The sequence below is a fragment of the Lipophrys pholis genome (genome assembly GCF_963383615.2).
Source record: "Lipophrys pholis genome assembly, chromosome: 7".
NCBI classification, from domain to species: domain Eukaryota; kingdom Metazoa; phylum Chordata; class Actinopteri; order Blenniiformes; family Blenniidae; genus Lipophrys; species Lipophrys pholis.
The window spans coordinates 14,160,456-14,179,611 of NC_137638.1; the positions used below are offsets into that span (position 1 = coordinate 14,160,456).

The window sequence follows — 19,156 nt, forward strand, 5'->3', positions numbered from 1 at the left end:
CTCACGTAGAATTGTCACAGAAAGCAAACGTCTTCCTGAATCCGAAATATGACAGACAGCTCAGGAGAGTAACCATTACAGAAATGTCTTACTATGCCTGCATAAGCATTTGACATAAGCTTGTCAAATTGTAGCACCACTCACTGCTTTAGGCGCATTCCGATTCTAAAACTGAATATTTCCTCATGTCAGACACATTTCTACTGAGGAGACAGAAGCGATGCATCATTTGGTGGCTGTCGAGAGACAACACAGCGATGTAAACAGTGAACAGGTGGTCATTTGTTTAGCATACACAAACACACAAAACGACTCTGGTTTGACGGCTGTGTGTCACCAGAAATTGCGAGAGGTTTGCGTCTCAAATTAACGCTACGCTGCATTGATTTGTGGAAAGAGACAGGGATCTGCCACAAACCCAAACCGAGCTTCTTTCCCTGGCTAGCTTTTCTCCATCAGCAGATGCTAAGTTAGCTGTAGCAGCAACATTAAATATTCCTCACCACTTGACACGGTGCTCCCACACGCCGGACGGTCCGAGCATAATAATGTTGTTCTACACGGCCGAGGTGAGCGCTGACAGGTCCCGGCAGGAGGCAAGGAGGAGAGAGAAGCTGCAGCTGAACCACCGTGGTGTTTATCCAAACAGGGGCAGCTCTGGGTCTGCCTCCTCTGCTGCAACACTTCCGCATCAAGAGGGCACAGCGACGGAAGCCGGGGGAGGCGATTCGAAATTCGCCACAGGGAATGGAGCTGGATGGAGATGCCTCTGTGGCAGAAAACAAGTAAATAATTCCTGTTTGATGTCTCTCACATATTGTGATATCGTCTGGGCTTCCTCAGATCCTTCTCTATGTAATCAAATACCTCTCATTCAAAAAATATTTTTAGGAATATTCTCATTTTCCAACTGCGCCTCTTTAGAAAGTTTGACCTTTTACCAATTTCATCTATTAGTACTTTACAGACATGCATATTTATGTATAAATTCATTAATGATAAAGAATGTCTTCCGGGCAACTTTTGCATCTCCTCATCAGACATTCACTCCTAACTGATGGAAACCCAAAAGATTTTCATACCTCGAACCATCGACTTTTCACCAAATTTCTCTGTAATTCTACGGACAAATCATTCAACTTGTTTTCCTCTTTAAATATAGATCTGCTCTTTGGCCTAAATACATTTCAGATTTACTTGTACAATATGAACCCTTCAGATCCCTGAGGTTTACTATAGGAGGTTTACTAATTGTTTCCAGAGTCAGATGCAAGCCAGGTGAAGCAGCTTTTAGTTCCTACTCTCATCACCTTGTGAACAAACCTGAACACCTGATGAATGCTGACACACTCAATGCTTTTAAATCAGACTTTATAAAAAGATTTTTTTGCTCAGGCTTTCCATTAAACTGTTGATTCTATTCACTCTATCTTCACTATGTTTTAACTTGATTTCTTGTCGTTTAATGCCTTTCTTAATGACCTTGTTTGAATGGATTTACTATATTTCCTTGTAAAGCACTGTGAATTACCTTGTGTCCGAATGGTGCTTTATAAATAAATATACCTTGCTTTACATAAATTCAAATGTCTATTCAAATGTATATATGTACAGTATATGTGTATAGATAGATAGATAGATAGATAGATAGATAGATAGATAGACAGACAGACAGACAGACAGACAGACAGACAGACAGACAGACAGATAGATAGATAGATAGATAGATAGATAGATAGCTAGATAGATAGATAGATAGATAGATAGATAGATAGATAGATAGATAGATAGATAGATAGATAGATAGATAGACAGTTTTTCTGATAAAGCTTTAAGGAGGAGGGGGGGCAAGTTTGGGGGAAAAAACATGTTTCAGCAAGAGAGAGCAATTAGACATTTCTGACGCCAAAGGTTAAAAAAAAATACATTCCCGATCACCTCCAAAATGTAATAGAATCTTCCGGGGTCTAATATTTATGTGGTGAAAATTTCGACAGAATCCGTGCTGTAGTTTTAATGTGATCTTGCTAAAAGACATACAGACGCTGATTTTATGAGTTCTGAAAACTTAAATGGGAATTTTTTTTGTCACTGACTCCATGTGACACCATGTAAGAAAATAACGTAAAACTCTCAGAGAGAGGGAGAGAGAGGGAGAGAGAGAGAGAGAGAGAGAGAGAGAGAGAGAGAGAGAGAGAGAGAGAGAGAGAGAGAGAGAGAGAGAGAGAGAGAGCGAGCGAGAGAGAGAGAGAGAGAGAGAGAACCACTGGGCGTGGGTTTCTGGCTCCTCCAGGCTGAACTGCGACTCCTTAAATAGCCCCACGAATTCGGGAACGTCTTTCGGGAAAATGGCTGAAGTAGTTTCACCAATAACTCACCAAGTATCCAAAGAAAACCGGGACGTCTGGACCGATCCCGTGGATTTTCACCTGCAAGAGGTCGAAGACTGTTTAATTCTCGACAGACACGGAGCCTCGGTCCCGTTCAAGACTTTATACCAAGACAGGAAATCGGTCATCATTTTCGTGCGGGTAGGATAAAAAAAAAAGTTTTGTTTGCTTGAACTTTGCTGATGTGCTTTAGTTAAGGTTGTGGTGTGTATGCTCATAACAGGGAGGAATAGGATGTAGGGAGAACAATCTGCGTATTAGAAAGCAGTCCAAGTATGTGTTTGAGGCGTATACTTTTTGTCCCTCCAGAATTTCCTGTGCTACAGCTGTAAAGAGTATGTTGAGGATTTGAGTAAAGTACCCAGAGAAGTACTGGAGGTAAGTCCTGACATGAATCCACAACACGTAGCTCTGATTCAAACACTTGACATGTTCAATATAAAATATGAAAAAATGTTTTTGGACAAAGTTGTGATCAACAATATATGAGAAAAAACTTTGAAAGATGCATTCAGGTACATGTTATTTATACGAAACAGCTGGACCAATGAGGATATCTTGCACTGAGACACAATGATGAATATATGTGAATCGAAGGTGTCCGCAAAATAGAAAAATATGCATATTAAGATAGTGTTGTAAAAAAAATACATTCACTACTAAACCGTTTGTGAGATCTGACATTTCAGACAAGAAATGTATGACATAGACAGGATATGTTATTTTTTTCTAATAGGTTAATACACCTAATATATTAATCAGACTTTAGATCAACCAAAAATATCAGAGAGCCATTAAGATATATGAAAATTCTGGCTACCAATTCAATACACACAGTATCTTCAGGTTAGGTTGTATCATATTCACAATGGACTATGTCATATTTTACCCCATAAATGTGTTCATTATTACAGTATAATTGTATAGTATTTAAAATGATCGAGGTAAAATGTGGTATAGCATCTTCCATTCATCACTAATAATTTATTAACTTTCGAAAATTTGCTCAAGGGCAGACAAACAAGCCATAGAGAAGAGGATCTCATATGGCCTAGTTGCTTCTTTCTGGTTTAGAGTTGAGTTTTCATTTCTGATACACTGTTAATAAAGTAGAGATAGTTTTTTTGGGGTATCATTCAACTCAAAGATGCTAATTCTGTTTCACTGTCCTTGATTTTCTATGCATTGTTACAGGAAGCCCAAATTAGACTTGTGCTAATTGGTCAGTCTGCTCATCATCACATAGAGGTAATTCATTTGCATATCACAATGCCTCATTTTCTAATCTCTATCTATCAGGATGTTATTAATAACGCTTCAATTCATTCATCCTTCTTTTGTAACATGGTAAATATCAGCTCTGTGTGCTTCCTATATGACAAGTAGTATTGAGTTTGAACATGAATTCTACACACAGGTGAAATATGTCCTGCTGCCTCTATTCTAGCCATTCTGCACATTGACGGGGTGTCCTTTTGAAATATACGTAGACCCAAAGCGGTGTATTTACCAAAAGCTTGGGATGAAGAGAGAGGAGAAATATACAGAGACTGGTAATGCAAAGAAACAACACAAGAACCTCCTTTGCAACAGCAAAAATGTGTCATAAAGTAATATCTGCATGCGTGTATGTTTGTGTTCTCAGCAAACCCGAGTCCTCACGTGAAGTCTGGTATGTTCATGGGCCAATTGAAAAGTATATGGAGGGCCATGACGAGTCCTGCATTTGACTTTCAGGGTGACCTACATCAGCAAGGAGGAGCCATCATTGCAGGGCCTGGTAAGATGGTGTCTCTCTCTCTCTGTTTCTCTCGCTCTCTCTCTCTCCTTTTCATTCAACTGAAATACATGTGCAATAAAACACGTTGACTTCTCTCTCTCTCTCTCTCTCTCTCTCTCTCTCTGCAGGTTCTGAAGTTCATTTTTGCCATTTTGACATGAACCGCCTGGACCACATGCCTATTAACTGGCTGCTTCAGCTTGCTGGGATTCAACAGACCCTGGACTTCAGTGATAAACCAAAGATCATCCAGGTTTAAATGACTGCCCACCTGAAAGAGTCAAGCCTCAATGGATGGTTAATATTTGTTGGTGTATATAAAGGGAAGTCCAGTTGTCTGAGACCACTGAAGAATATGTTTAATGTAATGTAATAAGTCAAGTCAGCTTAATAACCTACTGGTAAAGGTGTCCCACATCTGCTGATATTCTTGTATACACTGAAGTAGAGCAGAATACACATTCTTCTTTTTACATGTTATAACTTTGTGTTTTTAAATGGTCAAAGTTTGTGATTATTTCGAGCTTAGCAGAAATACAGCTTTAGACTATTGGGTTCCACTTAATTTGGAGAAAAAACAAACATTTAGTCGCAAATATTTTTCCTTAGCATTTCTGACGTTTTGTAGTTTTGGACATTCAGAGAGACAAACCCAAACCTGGGAGACTCTGAACCAAGGTGACCCAAAATATGTCGTGAAATTGTAGATTTGAAAACTTGTACAATAAAATACCCACATTACAATGATTAAGTAGTGACCCTATTTGGTGCTTTACTTTTATGAGTATAACTTTAATAAGTATGTCTTTTCACTCAAACATAAGTACAATTCACAGCATGTCACCTGCTTTACAGTATTACAATAAGTGCATACTGAGCACCCTTACAATTTGACAAATAAAATTGTTGACCCTGCTTTATGTGCACCTTTGCTTACAAACCACAGAATATAAATATTATATCAAGAATATATACTGTTTGTCTAAAAAATGTTGAACATACTGTACAGTAGATATTGTATACAAATTAAAAGAGGTTGAAAAGCCACTTGATCTTTGAGTGTGCCGAACTTCATGTTCTTTGTATGTGCATGTGTACAGTAGTAAGGGGTGGGGAGTGGGGGTCTTTTTAAACCTTGTTATCATTTGTGATACATTTGTTGTATGAAATGTGCTTTATTACTGTCTAAATGATGATTGATTGAGAAGTAACAATGCTTTAAGTACTTGAGGAGTATTTATCTAACATTATGCATAGGTATTAACTATTAACACTAATAAATGAGTACATTTTAAGCATGTAGCAGTCACAGTAGGTAATAATGTAACGTTACAGTTGTTGCACTTTATCCAGCTGCGTATTACTATCCTTTGTCGTACATTTTTAAGGTTCCTGCAAAGTTGATACTTTAGATGCATTGTACTGCCTCATAACGTACTTGTTTCCATGTGGCATCCACTGTATCTCTTAATTTCTTATTCACAGCTGCGTTTATCTTGCTTCACACCTGCAATTTTCGTAGCTGTAGCCAAATGGGAATGAATCAGCAGCTGGGACTGCACTCCCACCACGTTATCTATAGGCTGCACAGCTGCTGCAACTGTACAGTGGAGGGTGGGCACTGGACGTCGAATCCTGATACGTCACTTGCAGGGGGATTCAGAAAGCAGAAACCTGCCCTTGTTCAGAGACGTCACCACCTCCACCAGAGTCTGGCGCTGGCAGTTGCACCTCCCGACTGACTCACGCACACACACACACACGCAACACACGCAGATCCGGGATCATCGTGCGGGACATGCCGCGCTAACGCAGCTGGAGGACCGGGGACGGGCCGCCGCACTGCGAAGCTGGGGAGGTCGGGCCGTGCAGCGGCCGTTCGGGAATGTGCACCGTGCAGCCTTGAAGATTAAAAAATGAAGCGCAAGAGCGAGAGGAGGCGAGCCGAGTCGAGGAAAAAGCGATGTGCGGCTCACAACAGCTCGGAGGCGGAGCCAAACTCCGATATTTACATTGAGATAACAGGTAAGGGAGCTGCGGGATGAACCCTGTCAACTTTCTGCGTAGTTGTTGTCGGAGGCGAGGAGACGCACTGTGTAGCGCGCGCACTCCTGTTTTTGTTAGTGCGTTCAAACAACGCTGCGTGAAGTGAAAACCTTTGATTTTTTTGTCGCCCCAGCTTTTCATATTATATGGCGACATCGTCTGTCCCTTTATCGTTAATGCACTGGGGTCTTCGTCGACTTACTTTCGCAGTTTGTGCAAGAGGTAGTTCTGTTATGGAAAAGATTGCACCAGAAAATGAGTGTCCACGATAGGAGTATGTGATGCGTGTCTTATTTTTTTTTAAGACGTGTATTGCATTGCGCAGTGCCATAAAAAAAAAAAAAGATGCAGCTACAGTTGAGTTTTTTTTCCTTTTCTTTTCTTCCTTTATTATTTTTTGTTGTTGTTATTTTTATGACGTTTCCTGGTTCCAGTTCATCTATATATATGTGAGCCCAAGTCAAAAAGTAGGCGGGTCTCCGGACAGCAAATCACGATTCCGATAGGCTGCTGGATCGTCCTAGCAACCGCTTGGGCAACCATCCAAGGCCTATCCTGTGTCTTACACTGAGAACTTTAAAATGAAGAGGGCGGGGCCATGTCTGACTGACAGCTCACCCAATCAATCAGGAGCCTCCGTGCGTCTGTCGCAGCCAATGGCGTCCCGCGGAATGACTCAAGGGCGGGGGTCATTTTTAGCAGAGTGCGCACTTGAGTTCCAAACTCTCTTCTCGCTTCTCCTGTTCACTTTTTTTTGTCCTCTTTAAAACAAAGTCAGGCGTAATAGCGGGTTCATTACAAGTTCCCATTCTTAACTTTTAACTTTAAACTCGTCTTTTTCCAATCTGAAAGCGCACCGCTCGTGCGAGTTTTGTTTGGTATGCGCAAGTCCTCGTGAGGGATTCAGCTCGTAAGTTTATCAGCTAAACAATATGTTCAGAAGTGTGTGCAAGACGACCGCGGACGATGTTTCCTCCAGATGCATTGAGTTCATTAAAGGTAAGCAACTAGAAGAGAGCTGCTGGAGGTAATTGTGATTCAAATGAATTGTTTTTTCCCCATCAGTGGGAACGTGAGCGTGACAAAAGCATGAAGTAACTCAACTGTCTCTCTATGTTTCTCCCCCCACCCCCCCTCTTCACCCCCGTCCACTCCCTCTTTTCTCCAGATCAACTTTATTTCGCTATTCTCCAGCAGAAGATCAAGAGCACAGCGGAAAAACACTGTTTCTGCATAGATGAAGAGCTTGCCTATGAGAAGTGAGTCGTCAGCTATTTGCACATTGAACACATTTTGCTGTTTACTGCATCAACTCTGGGCTTTACCCCCTTTGCCCTTCTGCAAGAAAATACTTTGAAACCGACGCACAATCGTTAGACTTATAATTGCATAATAATTAAATCCTCTCTGTTCTTAAACCGTTTGTGAGGAAAGCTTACACATAACTGGAAAATGTAAGCGCTTGCAAAAGCAACGTCCCCTATCTCTGGAGTCATACTGCAATTCTCTTTTCGGACTGTTGAAAAAAACGTCAACTGGGTATGAGGTTCACTGAATGAATAAAAGCGCATTCCCTCAGTTAGAGTAGTGATTTCTGAGCTGTAATGAAGGGCAGGACTGTTTCACTGGGCTGTCGGCCTTTGGAGAGGACAACACTGACCTTCCAGTGTTCTGTGGAACAAAAAGGACCTCTTGTCTTTGCAGCTCTTTGTCCTGTTCTGATTGACCCATTCACACATCAAATGTTTCCAAATATAGTCTCTACTTTGTCTGTGTGTTCCTATGGTGGCTGTCTGAGGTAGCAGATTCTATCTAATGAAACTTCCCCAGAGAGGATGGCTGGTTGCATAAATAGACTTTCTCTCTCTCTCCCTCTCCCTCTCCCTCCCCCCCCCTCTCAGCTTCTATGCGGACTTCGGTCCCCTCAACTTGGCCATGTTTTATCGCTTCTGTTGCAAGCTGACAAAGAAGCTCAAGGTAAAGTAAACCGCTGTTCTTAATTGCACCCGCCTGGAAGAGGGGCTGGGAGTGCAAAACCCTGGTTAATCAATACCTATTTATAGTAGGCAGATAAAGCAAGTACATACGCTTATTGCACATTTGCACATAGGTTAACAATTTCACTGTTTAATTTCAGCCCTTTATATCCCTGCTTGTCAACTTGTGACAACAGTGTTGCTGCTTTCAAAGGCAGTTGGTCTGTATTCGTATGGAATGTGGTCGTTGGAGGTCCAGTGGGCACAGATCAGGGCAGCTGAAATTCGGTCACAGATGACCGAGCCTCTCCACAGCTCAAGGACATAATTGTCCAATCTTATTTGAAGTATGCGTTGCTTGGCTTCACTACCTGTGAGCATTTTGGTAATGAAGTAAATATGTTTCCCAACATGTCTGGAATGTTACGTTTTAATCAATCACTGTCAGCTGGTCTGCGAGTATTGCTTTTCAAATTTGGATTATATTGCTGTTGGAGGAGTGAATGACTCATTTGAAATATGTGATGGCTATCTGTCAAACTATACATTTAAGGAGAGAAAATGTCATTTCATGCTGTTCTTCAACTCTTTGCACAGTCCATTACACTCTCAAGGAAGAAGATCATATTTTATACCTGTGGAGATCAGAAAAAACAAGCCAACGCTGCCTACCTAATCGGCTCATATGCAGTAAGTTATCTACTGACCTGGTCTTCATATCTACATTATAAACTACGTTGTCACTGTTATCTGGATCGGCAAAGACTGATGTTGCATAGTACAAGAGGAAACTTGTTCATCAGACTTTTTTTTTTTTTAAAGGTAATGCATCTAAATATGTCGCCAGAAGAGGCCTACAGTTTGCTGGTGTCGAGGAATTCAACATATATTCCTTTCAGGTAACAATACAAAGATACACAAGTTGTACTATAGGTAAGTGTAAATATGGCAAAAGACCAGTGTGTAAGATTTACTGGCATCTAGTGGTGGGATTGCAGATTACAGCAAACAGTTCCAATTATCTGGGATATGGATGATTGTAAAAGAGATGACCAAACTGCAGTCATTCTAAGGTTTGTCTGTGCTTCAGTCAAAGCATGGCACGCTCTGGGAAATAGAATTGTCATAGATATATAAAGGGTTTATGCTGAGGCCTTGCAAATGCTTAAAATCCTATTTTCAGGTAACTACACAACCATGACAAGGTCTTTAATAGCAATAATACTTTCAATAGATTCCTTCCAATACTATGCACCAGTCTATTAACGATTGCACCAACTGCGAGACATAATGCTGTTTTAAATCTGCAAAGTTACTGCAATGACTTTGCAGTATATCCTGTGTTTCTTTTTCCGATTGGAAACCATGAGAAACTGCATTGCAATTGGTTGTTCAGCTCGGGACATGGGGGACTTATTGAGCATGCAGAGAAAGCTAAGTGTATTTTCTGTTTCACAGAGATGCTTCATTTGGAACCTGCATGTACAATCTGAACATCCTGGACTGCCTTCGCGGTGTAGACAAAGTACGTATTTTGAGCGATTGGCTCACTTATTTTATAGTCATGCTCCTATGAAAACAATTTTCCTCTCAACCATCCAACAGGCTTTGCAGTATGGCTGGCTGGACTTCTCTAACTTTGATGTGGAAGAATATGAGCACTATGAGCGAGCAGAAAATGGAGACCTCAATTGGATAATTCCAGGAAAGTTCCTTGCGTTCAGCGGGCCTCATCCAAAGAGCAAAATCGAGAATGGTAATTGCAGTACATTGCAGTGCTATGTTCAACCTTATTTCAACACCTGAACTCACAGGCATTGTCTCCGCCTACGTCAGGGTATCCTCTGCATGCCCCTGAGGCCTACATCCCTTACTTCAGAAAGCACAACATCACCACCGTCATCAGACTCAACAAGAAGATGTACGATGCCAGGCGTTTCACAGACTCTGGCTTTGAGCATCATGACCTGTTCTTTGTGGATGGGAGTACTCCCAATGACTCCATTGTGAGAAAGTTCCTCAACATCTGTGAGAATGCAGAAGGAGCCGTCGCAGTCCACTGCAAAGGTATAGCTTCTCTGGTAGCAGTGAAGACATTGTTTGATCCTGAGCAGCCTGTTAACGCCCTAGTTCTAACCCTTGTCTTGTTTCAGCTGGTCTTGGGAGGACTGGTACGCTCATCGGCTGCTATATGATGAAACATTACCGCTTGACTGCAGCAGAAGCTATTGCATGGATACGGATCTGCCGACCAGGGTCCGTCATTGGGCCCCAGCAGAACTTTGTTGAAGAGTAGGTCTTCTCCTCCTCTCTTATTTAAACAATCGTCGCACCTTTCTGTTCACTGTGTTATATTCTGGAGGAAGCCAATAACATCTAAAGTTGCAGCATCCTGCGTCGTAATCTCTCAAATAACACTAAAGGTGAATGTGGTTTTGGCAGGAAAAACGTGGTTTAATGAAATTCTGTACTTCAGGAAGCAGAACAGCTTGTGGGCAGAGGGGGATGTTTTCCGAGAGAAGATGCTAAACGAAAGAGAGAACGGTAAGGTGGCGGTAACCAGGATCCTGTCTGGAGTGGATGAGATTACCATCAATGGTACCAACAAGAACAGGGGGTCCAAGAAAGAAGACCTGGAGCTGGTGAGCTTCAGCTGACACTCTTATCTTATCTGGTAGAGACGTTGTTGCATACAACGTCGTGAATTGTAAGGAGATATTGTTCAGTTGATTATCTCCATTGTTCCTTGTTTTCTAGTATAACGATGAAGAGGAGAGAAACGGACTCACACAGGGAGATAAACTACGAGCTCTCAAGAGCAAGAGGCAGGCCAGATCATCCACAGGTTCACTATCGTAAGTCTGCAGGCCACAAGCCTCGCCACACCAACATGTTGTAGTCACCTGAACTAGTGATTCCTCCGCTTGTCAGTGTCTCAGTCAATGCTCCTATACTGCAGTGTTTTTTCAAATCAGAAGGAAGGTACGATTTGAAAAATAGAGACTTCTGGATTTATTTTGATCATGTCAATCATTTCATTTGATTAACTATCTTTTTCTCAGTGTTGATTCATAGTACTCAGCTGTCCGTCTTCAGCAAGGATAAGGCATGGCTAATCTGTGAAGGCAGCTCTCCTTTACCCATAACATGGCAATCTCATCTTAATGTCATAATTTATTCAGTTAAGGAACCAGGCAGTATCCTTCTATTACTGTAAAATCTGCTTTTTTCTTTCTCTTTTGGACTAAGTCAGAAGCGGATCCACTGTAATCAAATCATCACATCGTCCTGTATAATAAGTGAAGAATAAGGATGTAGCATTTATAGATGTATGCATACAGAGTAAGTGACAGTTGTTTGCAGGGGCTTCAGTTTAGCTATTTGACAGACACTCCATCAGAACAATGCATTGTTCTTTCGATGGCCGGATTTTCAAAGGTGCAAAAGATGTGGAAGGTACAGATGCGATCTCTGAGATTCTTTGATAAATGTAAATGATCCTTTTTTATTATTGTTATTTGAAAAGAAATGGCAGCATGTAGGGAAATTTTTCAAGGCCAATATAGAGCTGGCTTGTCACTTGGTTAACCAGTAACCTCGAGGTCACTCAGTGTGACGACTGTACAATCTTTGGAGCACAGCCTAGAGGGGGCCCAATCCATTACAGGTCAAACATAGCGAGACAAATAACCACGCTCACCCTTATTCACACTTACGAGTTATTCAGGGTCACGAGCTAACCTCAAGCATATGCTTTGACTGCACTCGAACTGAGAGGACAGCTCACTGACAAACTAGAAGTCTAACCACTGTAGAGCGTAGTCAGCCTGGGACAAATTAATATTACAGTTTATGGATGTGTGAAATCAGTAAACATCTGTGGCATTACAGTATTAAATGGAAGCCATTACGGCATGTCCTGAGCATGAATAGACATCAGATCTGAGGGGATATCAGGTCACGGAGCTGGAAACAAATAGTCAAACATTTGCTGTAGCTGGGAACTGGGTGACACTGCACACCTGATACAAGCAGCAACCGTTTCAGCGCTCAAACATAGAGTCGAAGAGATCTCGTTGTATAAAGAGAGTAATGGATGTTTACCCTACGAGCCTGGGAAATGCTAAACAAAGGAAAACCTTGCTCTGGATCAAGTCAAACCCCCAAATCATTGTATTTGTCAGAGAAAGTAATGTATGGTTTGTTATTTTATTGTTCCAAAGCAATAAATCAGGCTTTTCAGAACTGTTTATAGTTTTACAGAGAACCGCCATCATGGTGGACTGGCTCCAGCACCCGCAGTGTGTGTATGAAACTTTTTTAAAGCTTCTGGGGAGGAAGCAGCAGCAGCAGGGAGGATGTGGGGATCACGAGGGGATACATGCTCCAGGAGTCTTTTAGGAGAAATCAAACTAATAATCATCCCCCCCACACAGAGCATACATTACTTCTAGAACTTGGATGGGTGGACAATTATAAAAAGTGACTGGTCAGCTCTGTAGAAGCCACAAGAAGGTCCGGGCCGCTAACGCTTTGCCGCTCATGGGAAATAATTTTAATTTGTTTTTGCTTAATCAATCAATCAATCAGTCTTTATTTTTTCGTGGTTTTGTCTGTCGTCCACATCATTTGTGCCTAGTTTAAAACAAGCTGTGTAAGGTTGGTAGCAGCATGGCTGAGGATGGTTGACCGGCCTTTGCCAATGTACCCATATGGCTTTGGCTTTTGTTGTCCCGTGTCAGGCAGGTGGTAGTGTTCTGCTGCAGCCTCATGGGCACGGTGTGGCCGATGTGTTGCCTGCAGTTCAAAAAATAGCACAGAGAGGCAGAGAAAGAGTGGGGGAGAGGAAAAACAGAGAGAGGATGGGAGGTTTTGTATGATGGAGGTAAGTGCACGTCACTTCCTTTCTAGCTGACATCCTCCAGTAGAAACGGTTGCTATGCCAGTGAATGGTCTGGCTAACAGTGTGGCTGATCTGAAGTTGCTCTGTTTGTTTTTCTTTCCATTTTATTTTATCCCCCGTCTTTGGATGACTATGGTGTGAAGTGGATATGCACTTGGTGGATTCATTACATTTACACGCCTTTCATTCTCTGCCTCATGGAAAACACTGAACTGCTCTGCTTCGATATCAAGGCCTATCCGAGATATCTACCAAAGTTCCGATCGAGCTCTCTCGCTGAGATGGCTCTACTTGTTACCGACAGCTGTTCAACTAATCTTGGTTTTGAACAAGATCGGGATTAGTTGAACTTATCGTTTCTGTGCTTGGCTTTCCCGACCAACTCGGCGTTTCTCAACAAGAAAAATGTTAGTCAGGCTTGGACCTCACTCTCAATTGCAGCAGGAACTTCTCGCTGTTTGGAACCGGAGCTCATTTGTCAGCTCAAATCTTTTAACGTGTTTTTTTTGTTGAAATTGCCTTTTGTCTTGAGTTGTATTATGAGATTAATTAGCAGCTTTATAAGGCATCGTCGTGTCTATAAATTCTTCCTTCTCCTGATTTTAACACAAAGGATTAGAAAACATCAGGTGGGAGCTTCTGAGGAGGGAGTGGGATGAAAATGGTTTTCTTTTAATCGTTTTTCAGTGGGAAGTTGAAGCAGAAGGGACATTTGCTTGCTCTTAGCTCGTGTGCTTTATGAATGAATGCGTTGCTACACAGGCGCCCGATTTCCAGCTGAACTTCACCACCTGGCTACACTGTTTGTTTTACTGTGTAACACCAAAGTGCATGCTGAATTCCAGGGACTGTAAAGAACAATGATTATCAACTCTTTTCCTCACTTGTTCGACCTTTTTCAAGCATGGCAACAGGCACGAATCTCTGGGACATGCACGCATGCACACGGCTCTGTGTTCAATCTGGGTTTTTTTTGTGTGTGTCTTAACGTGATTACTGTTGGGCTGGGATCATTGTCAGTCGCCTGTTGTTCTTCCATGTGCTTTAGTGACTGGATCAGTTTGTGCACGTCATCTGAGCTTTGAAAACTCCTTCAGGTTTCTGCCTCTGCCAGCTTTTTTTCAAATGGTTCGTCTTTGTGGAACAAAATCTGAGAATAGACACAAATTCTTGAGGGATCTGACCATTTCAAGATATTTATCTAATTCATTAAAGCTCAATTCTAACTTTTATTTCTTTTTTAACTATGTTTTTTTATTATTTCTGTTTATACACACTTTTACAGGCTTCATTATTGCCTTTTCTCCTCACAGGCATATTCTAGGGGACCTATTATGCTACTTTTTTTAAATCACATATGTTATGTTACAATAGGTGTCATTATGAAATTGCTTCAGATCTGACTTGCCAAAACTCTCATATGCCTATTATCAACCTGTTAATATGGCCATATACTCCAGTAACAGCTGCGACTGGTATGACTATGAGGCTGGTGTCAAATTACATGCCAGCCGTTTCAGTCCTGCTACCTTGAAGGTTAGCCAACCAGTGGACTTTTCTGCTATGGCCTTTGACCAGGGCAGAAACTGAAATAGCTTGCTTCGTTTAGCAGACGAACAGATGCTGCAAAACGTGCCGAGGAAGGATCATTAAGGATACATGTTTAAACCGCAAAGCATGAAGAGCCTTCTGGAATGAGACACGGAAAATTAGCATAATGGGTCCTGTGAACTTTATCTAAAAAACCTTTAAGGAACATTAAACAACCAGTGCCTTTATATTTTCACATTGAAAGTAAATTGTAAATTATTCCGTCATTGTCAAAGCCGTTACAAGTTTTGGGGGTTAAATCACATATTTGTCCTCATTATTTTAGCTCCTCCTAAACTCCCAGAATGTTAAGTCTTTGGCAGACAGCTTGCACATTTGAGCAAGTAAGGAACAAAGACATGCTATCTGGCACTGTTGGACACAAGGCTCTGTGAAAGGTGTTTCATCTAATCCAGTCCCGGTGGAAAAGCAGAACATCAGAGGCACTGTGTCCTGCCCAGACGTCTCTTGTCTCTTCTTCCTTTTTTTTCCCCCCTTTTTCCGTTTGCTCTTGTTGTTGGATTTGTCCTCCTTTCAGATGGCTGGTAGCCATGCTGCTCTCCTCCCTGTGTAGCCTTGCCCTGTGGTGGATTGTGTATGGCTTCCCTTCTTCCATCCTGCATATCTGTATAGACGGGTTAGGATTTCAATGAGCTCTGCCGCCCGTCAGGCCCCAAAAAACCTGTCCTGCCCCTCCTTGTGGAGCGCTCACTGAGAATGCTGTAAGTGAGCCCCAGTCTCTTTTCAATTCCCAATCCCAATCAGAAATCTGTTCAAAGCCATCCACTTGTTACATTATTCTTTCTGCAAACACTGTTTACTCGAAGCTGTTGAGCAGAGCCGGCTTTTAAGAATCCAAAACATCAGAGGCTCCTGCCTTGTTCTTGTCGTCATCTTTTGTACACAATCATTCTGTACCATTATCCTAATCATTTCCTACACCCCGTCATGTTAAGACATCCCTGCTTTTATGGTTACATTGCCGACTGAAGAGTCAACTGTTAAAATCCCACCAATCAGTAAAACAACCGAGATGAATTAAGCCTCATACAGTTTATTAGTGCCACCCTTGGCTTTCCTGGGAGTTTAACTTGGCTTCACTAATCCTGTCTTGCTGCTGAGAGCAATAATAGACTATGTACAAGTTTAATGCTGACAAACTTTGATTTGCTCATTTCCATGCACTCCTCTCCTCTCCTGCCTCCACTCTGTTCTGCTCTGGCTTCCTGCGTATTAAGTGACACATCACCGCTGTGTTGTTTTATGTCCACAGACAGGAGGAGAATAAGATACACACCAGGTCATCATCACAGTCCCTGAGGTAAAGCCGTGCAAAGTACAGACAGCATGCATGCATGCCCGCACAATGACCGAAGCCACGGCTACAGTATCTTATCTTCTCTGCAGCAGGGTCATCTTGCAGGCCAGCGTTCAGGGCTGTAAGACCGGCGTCGGCCCCTTGACTCTGTCTGACCACTCAGACAGCAGGAAGAGGACCAGAACCTCCCTGCCAGGCAACGGAGTGGGAGGGAGGTCAGTCACTGGGTTTTTAGGCGCAGAGTCACTTGACTTGTAGCGCTTATAGCACTCGTTTACTCCAGTAAGACATGATCAGGGAGAGCAAAGAACGGGAACGAGACAAACATGTAGCAGGAAGGTCTTTTGTTGTTGTGGGGGGGGGGGGGGGCTTAAAGGCCGTCATTTCAGCTCAGGTGTTCAGAGGCTGGTGTCAGACTGTGAAAAGAGGCATTGTGTGAAAGAAGTGAAGCCAATGTAGCTTGATCTCCCCCTTGTGGCTCTTTGGAAAAGTCACAAATCCACAGGTTAGGATTGAGATAACCTACAAAATGACACATACTCAGCTCTGCTACTCCTCCCACAAACACACGGTACTTACAAGGTGACGCCATTTAAAAGGGAAATGATCAAGCTTTCAAATAATATCAGAAGCATTGTTCCAACGAAGAAATAATCCACCAGACAAGTTCCCTTCTTGTTATGCAGTTTACATACAAGAGCTCCTGTGGTAAATCTGATTGAAAATGAACTTGGCAGTAGCAGTGCTCGGGTCCAGGGTATGTTGGCTCCACCTTTGGAGCCATCTTTATAGCCACTCTGCGGTTTGTGGACTGACAAATACATATGTTGTGTTGATGTGGCATCATCACACACTTGACATGCAGCCAAGAGGCTATAGCCACTCATTTGTCCTTGTGGGGTTTATTAACAGCTTCCCTTCTCTCTGCCAGCTCCCTGTGCCCGACCAGGCTGGTCAGGTCCCTAGGCAACTTGCATGTTGCGGCCGGCGACAGAGACCCAATGTGTTGCGAGCCATGTGGCAGCCATAGAGACTCAGCCAGTGTCGCACCCAACCACACAGGCACTCTCATCAACTTAAACATGGCACAGGTCCATCTGCAGGCAAGCTCCCCCAGACCCACTCCGAGCCATATGGAGGCTTGGGCTGCATTTACACGCCAAGAGAAGCAGAATGTTAACTAGTTCCACTTTTATCATGGAGAGCAGACCTCTACTGTGCTGCTTCCACATGAGGAGTCGATTTCAAAAAACTAAAAAAAAAAAACAAGTTTCTTTACCAATTTAGGCAGCTGCAATGATGAAATCTGTGGAGCAAAGTTAAATATCTTTTCTTTGGTGTTTTTGTAAATCCAGCCTTAACTCCAGAGGCTCACCACATTCCTTCTCTCTCCTCACTGATCAAGACTCCAGTCTCATATGCTTAGGCCGGGCTGCACCAACAATGTAAAAAAAAAAAAAAAAAGGTTTGTCCACAATAATTAGGATAATATCATTGTGTTATTTAAAGCAAATTTAGAAAATATAATTTATGTAGTTTTTGCAATAACTAATAACCACCCAGGCTGGAAATATTAAGTCATTTTCCAATAGAACCACCCAAATGTTGTCTTTCTGATTCTTACAGGTTTGACACTGGTGAATCAAATAAACTATTGTGATAGAATCAGCGGTTTCAACTTCTTTATCATTAGTTTCATGAGTATATGGATCGTGAGATATCATTGTCAAGCCTAATTGATTTTACAGAAAGCGATCATGGTGCAACCCGGCCGACATCCTTAACACAGATATGATACTAACGTTACACGCAGCCTGTAAACCTTCTCCCCGTCTCCCACTAACAGAAAGCAAATGACTTCTACCCAGCTGTCAGGAATCCAAATGACACTCCACCTGCCTCGGCCTCCCTGCTGCTTCTTTCAATATCTCTTCTTGCATGTTTCTCTCTGAACGGTGAGCGTCGGAGAGTGACTGGCTATAGCTTCTTCGGACTCTGCTGCTCACTGTGTGATCTGCCCCGAGCTCTGGAGCTGCAGCCACATCCTCTGCTGGTGCAAATCTGTAACGTTTATACTTTCTTTTCCTCTCCCTCTATCGTTCCTACATGCTACAGACGTACCGTCTCCAGAGGACGTAAAGCTCGCAGCTCTTTGAAATCAATTAGATTTTCCAGACTATGGTATCTATCTCCTTTTCACTTTTCTGCCATACAGTCACTGTGATTTGTAACAAAATAGAATTTGATTTTTTTTTTAATTTGGAACAGTGTATTTTTACAGGTGTGTAACAAACATGATTTGTCTGTATTAATGCTTTCCTTTTTTTTTGTTTTGTTTTAGTCACTCCATACCCAAAGCTAGAGCTCCTCTACTTCGGTGAGCCTGTGGATCTGGAGACTTGGGAGGGCATCTTAATATCGTCACCGCTGTACTTATCTCAATAGATTTTTAATTTTCAGCAAAGCTTTGGAACAAACGGACACCAACATAATGTGACATGCATTTTATTTTTTATATTTTTTTTTAATCATTAGTAATTTTATCCAAATGCCAACTTTTTGTTAGGTATCACGAAACGCGTTTTCATTCATTGCCTGGTTATTCCTACTTATTCAAGCATGCAGTAGCAAACTACAACCTTTGACTGGTATGTGAATGTGAATCCAATAGATTACCTGCAAAATAGGCACTGTGCTGATTGTCTAGGAGGTTTCACAGTACAGGGCATCTGTAGATTGAATAAGACAGGTATTTTGGGGGGGGGGGGGGGGGTCTTCCAATGCAAGAAGTACTTGGATCCTTTAAATGTATAATAATGTTATCACAAGATACGATACTGTGCACATTTGTACCTTCATTTTTCATATTTGGCTCATCTTCTGTGTCATTTCTTTGTGAAGCTTGTACGCTCCTGGATTTCAAAGCTGTAAATATGTCGACATTTGATATACTCTGTATTTTGTAAATATTTTGTATGGTTAGAGAAAAATCAATCTAAGAGAAAGCAATGATCTTAACCCTGTTCAACTTATATACATCATGTATTGGAAAAACGTGCACATAGAAGCAAAAGTTTTTAAATAAAACTATTAGCATGTGCATCCGCCTATGTATTACAGTTCATAAAGACATCCAGTAACTATGTCAGTTTT

General features: G+C 42.0%; 3 protein-coding genes across 16 annotated transcripts in view; 2 read left to right on the forward strand and 1 right to left on the reverse strand.

The window, feature by feature from the left end:
* The window catches only part of fbxl17 (F-box and leucine-rich repeat protein 17), a 220,585-nt gene extending 219,891 nt beyond the window's left edge, over positions 1–694 (reverse strand). Inside the window, exon 1 of the mRNA XM_080466839.1 lies at positions 504–694. The gene's annotated coding sequence lies outside the window, so the exon portion shown is untranslated. The remainder of the gene's footprint in view (positions 1–503) is intronic.
* Positions 695–2,168: 1,474 nt separating this feature from the next.
* On the forward strand, positions 2,169–5,243 carry prxl2c (peroxiredoxin like 2C). Of its 2 annotated transcripts, XM_080466633.1 has the most exons (6): positions 2,221–2,531; positions 2,700–2,768; positions 3,585–3,638; positions 3,838–3,943; positions 4,036–4,170; positions 4,299–5,243. In XM_080466633.1, the coding sequence occupies exons 1-6, from the start codon at positions 2,349–2,351 to the stop codon at positions 4,427–4,429; spliced, it is 678 nt and encodes a 225-aa protein (XP_080322759.1). In that variant the 5' UTR covers positions 2,221–2,348; the 3' UTR covers positions 4,430–5,243. The 2 variants fall into 2 exon arrangements, with proteins under 2 accessions (XP_080322760.1, XP_080322759.1); XM_080466634.1 differs by lacking the exon at positions 3,585–3,638 and having other exon boundaries at positions 2,169–2,531.
* Positions 5,244–5,774: 531 nt separating this feature from the next.
* On the forward strand, positions 5,775–19,150 carry cdc14b (cell division cycle 14B). Of its 13 annotated transcripts, none has more exons than XM_080467556.1 (16): positions 5,809–6,195; positions 7,385–7,475; positions 8,118–8,193; positions 8,790–8,882; positions 9,015–9,091; positions 9,651–9,717; positions 9,798–9,948; positions 10,029–10,259; positions 10,346–10,484; positions 10,669–10,834; positions 10,950–11,047; positions 15,959–16,006; positions 16,096–16,218; positions 16,935–17,106; positions 18,119–18,184; positions 18,345–19,148. In XM_080467556.1, the coding sequence occupies exons 1-15, from the start codon at positions 6,087–6,089 to the stop codon at positions 18,140–18,142; spliced, it is 1,665 nt and encodes a 554-aa protein (XP_080323682.1). In that variant the 5' UTR covers positions 5,809–6,086; the 3' UTR covers positions 18,143–18,184; positions 18,345–19,148. The 13 variants fall into 13 exon arrangements, with proteins under 13 accessions (XP_080323685.1, XP_080323682.1, XP_080323680.1 ...); XM_080467554.1 differs by having other exon boundaries at positions 5,857–6,195; positions 16,093–16,218; positions 18,345–19,150; XM_080467557.1 differs by having other exon boundaries at positions 6,174–7,215; positions 16,093–16,218.
* Positions 19,151–19,156: the final 6 nt, after the last annotated feature.

Bases quoted from the DNA above. Each gene is read 5' to 3' on its own strand.
- prxl2c (XM_080466633.1), top strand. From the start codon at position 2,349: ATGGCTGAAGTAGTTTCACCAATAACTCACCAAGTATCCAAAGAAAAC. The intron at 3,944-4,035 runs GTAATGCAAAGA...TTGTGTTCTCAG, and splicing joins GGAGAAATATACAGAGACTG to CAAACCCGAGTCCTCACGTG. The intron at 4,171-4,298 runs GTAAGATGGTGT...CTCTCTCTGCAG, and splicing joins AGCCATCATTGCAGGGCCTG to GTTCTGAAGTTCATTTTTGC.
- cdc14b (XM_080467547.1), top strand. From the start codon at position 6,087: ATGAAGCGCAAGAGCGAGAGGAGGCGAGCCGAGTCGAGGAAAAAGCGA. The intron at 9,949-10,028 runs GTAATTGCAGTA...CGCCTACGTCAG, and splicing joins AAAGAGCAAAATCGAGAATG to GGTATCCTCTGCATGCCCCT. The intron at 10,835-10,949 runs GTGAGCTTCAGC...CTTGTTTTCTAG, and splicing joins AGAAAGAAGACCTGGAGCTG to TATAACGATGAAGAGGAGAG.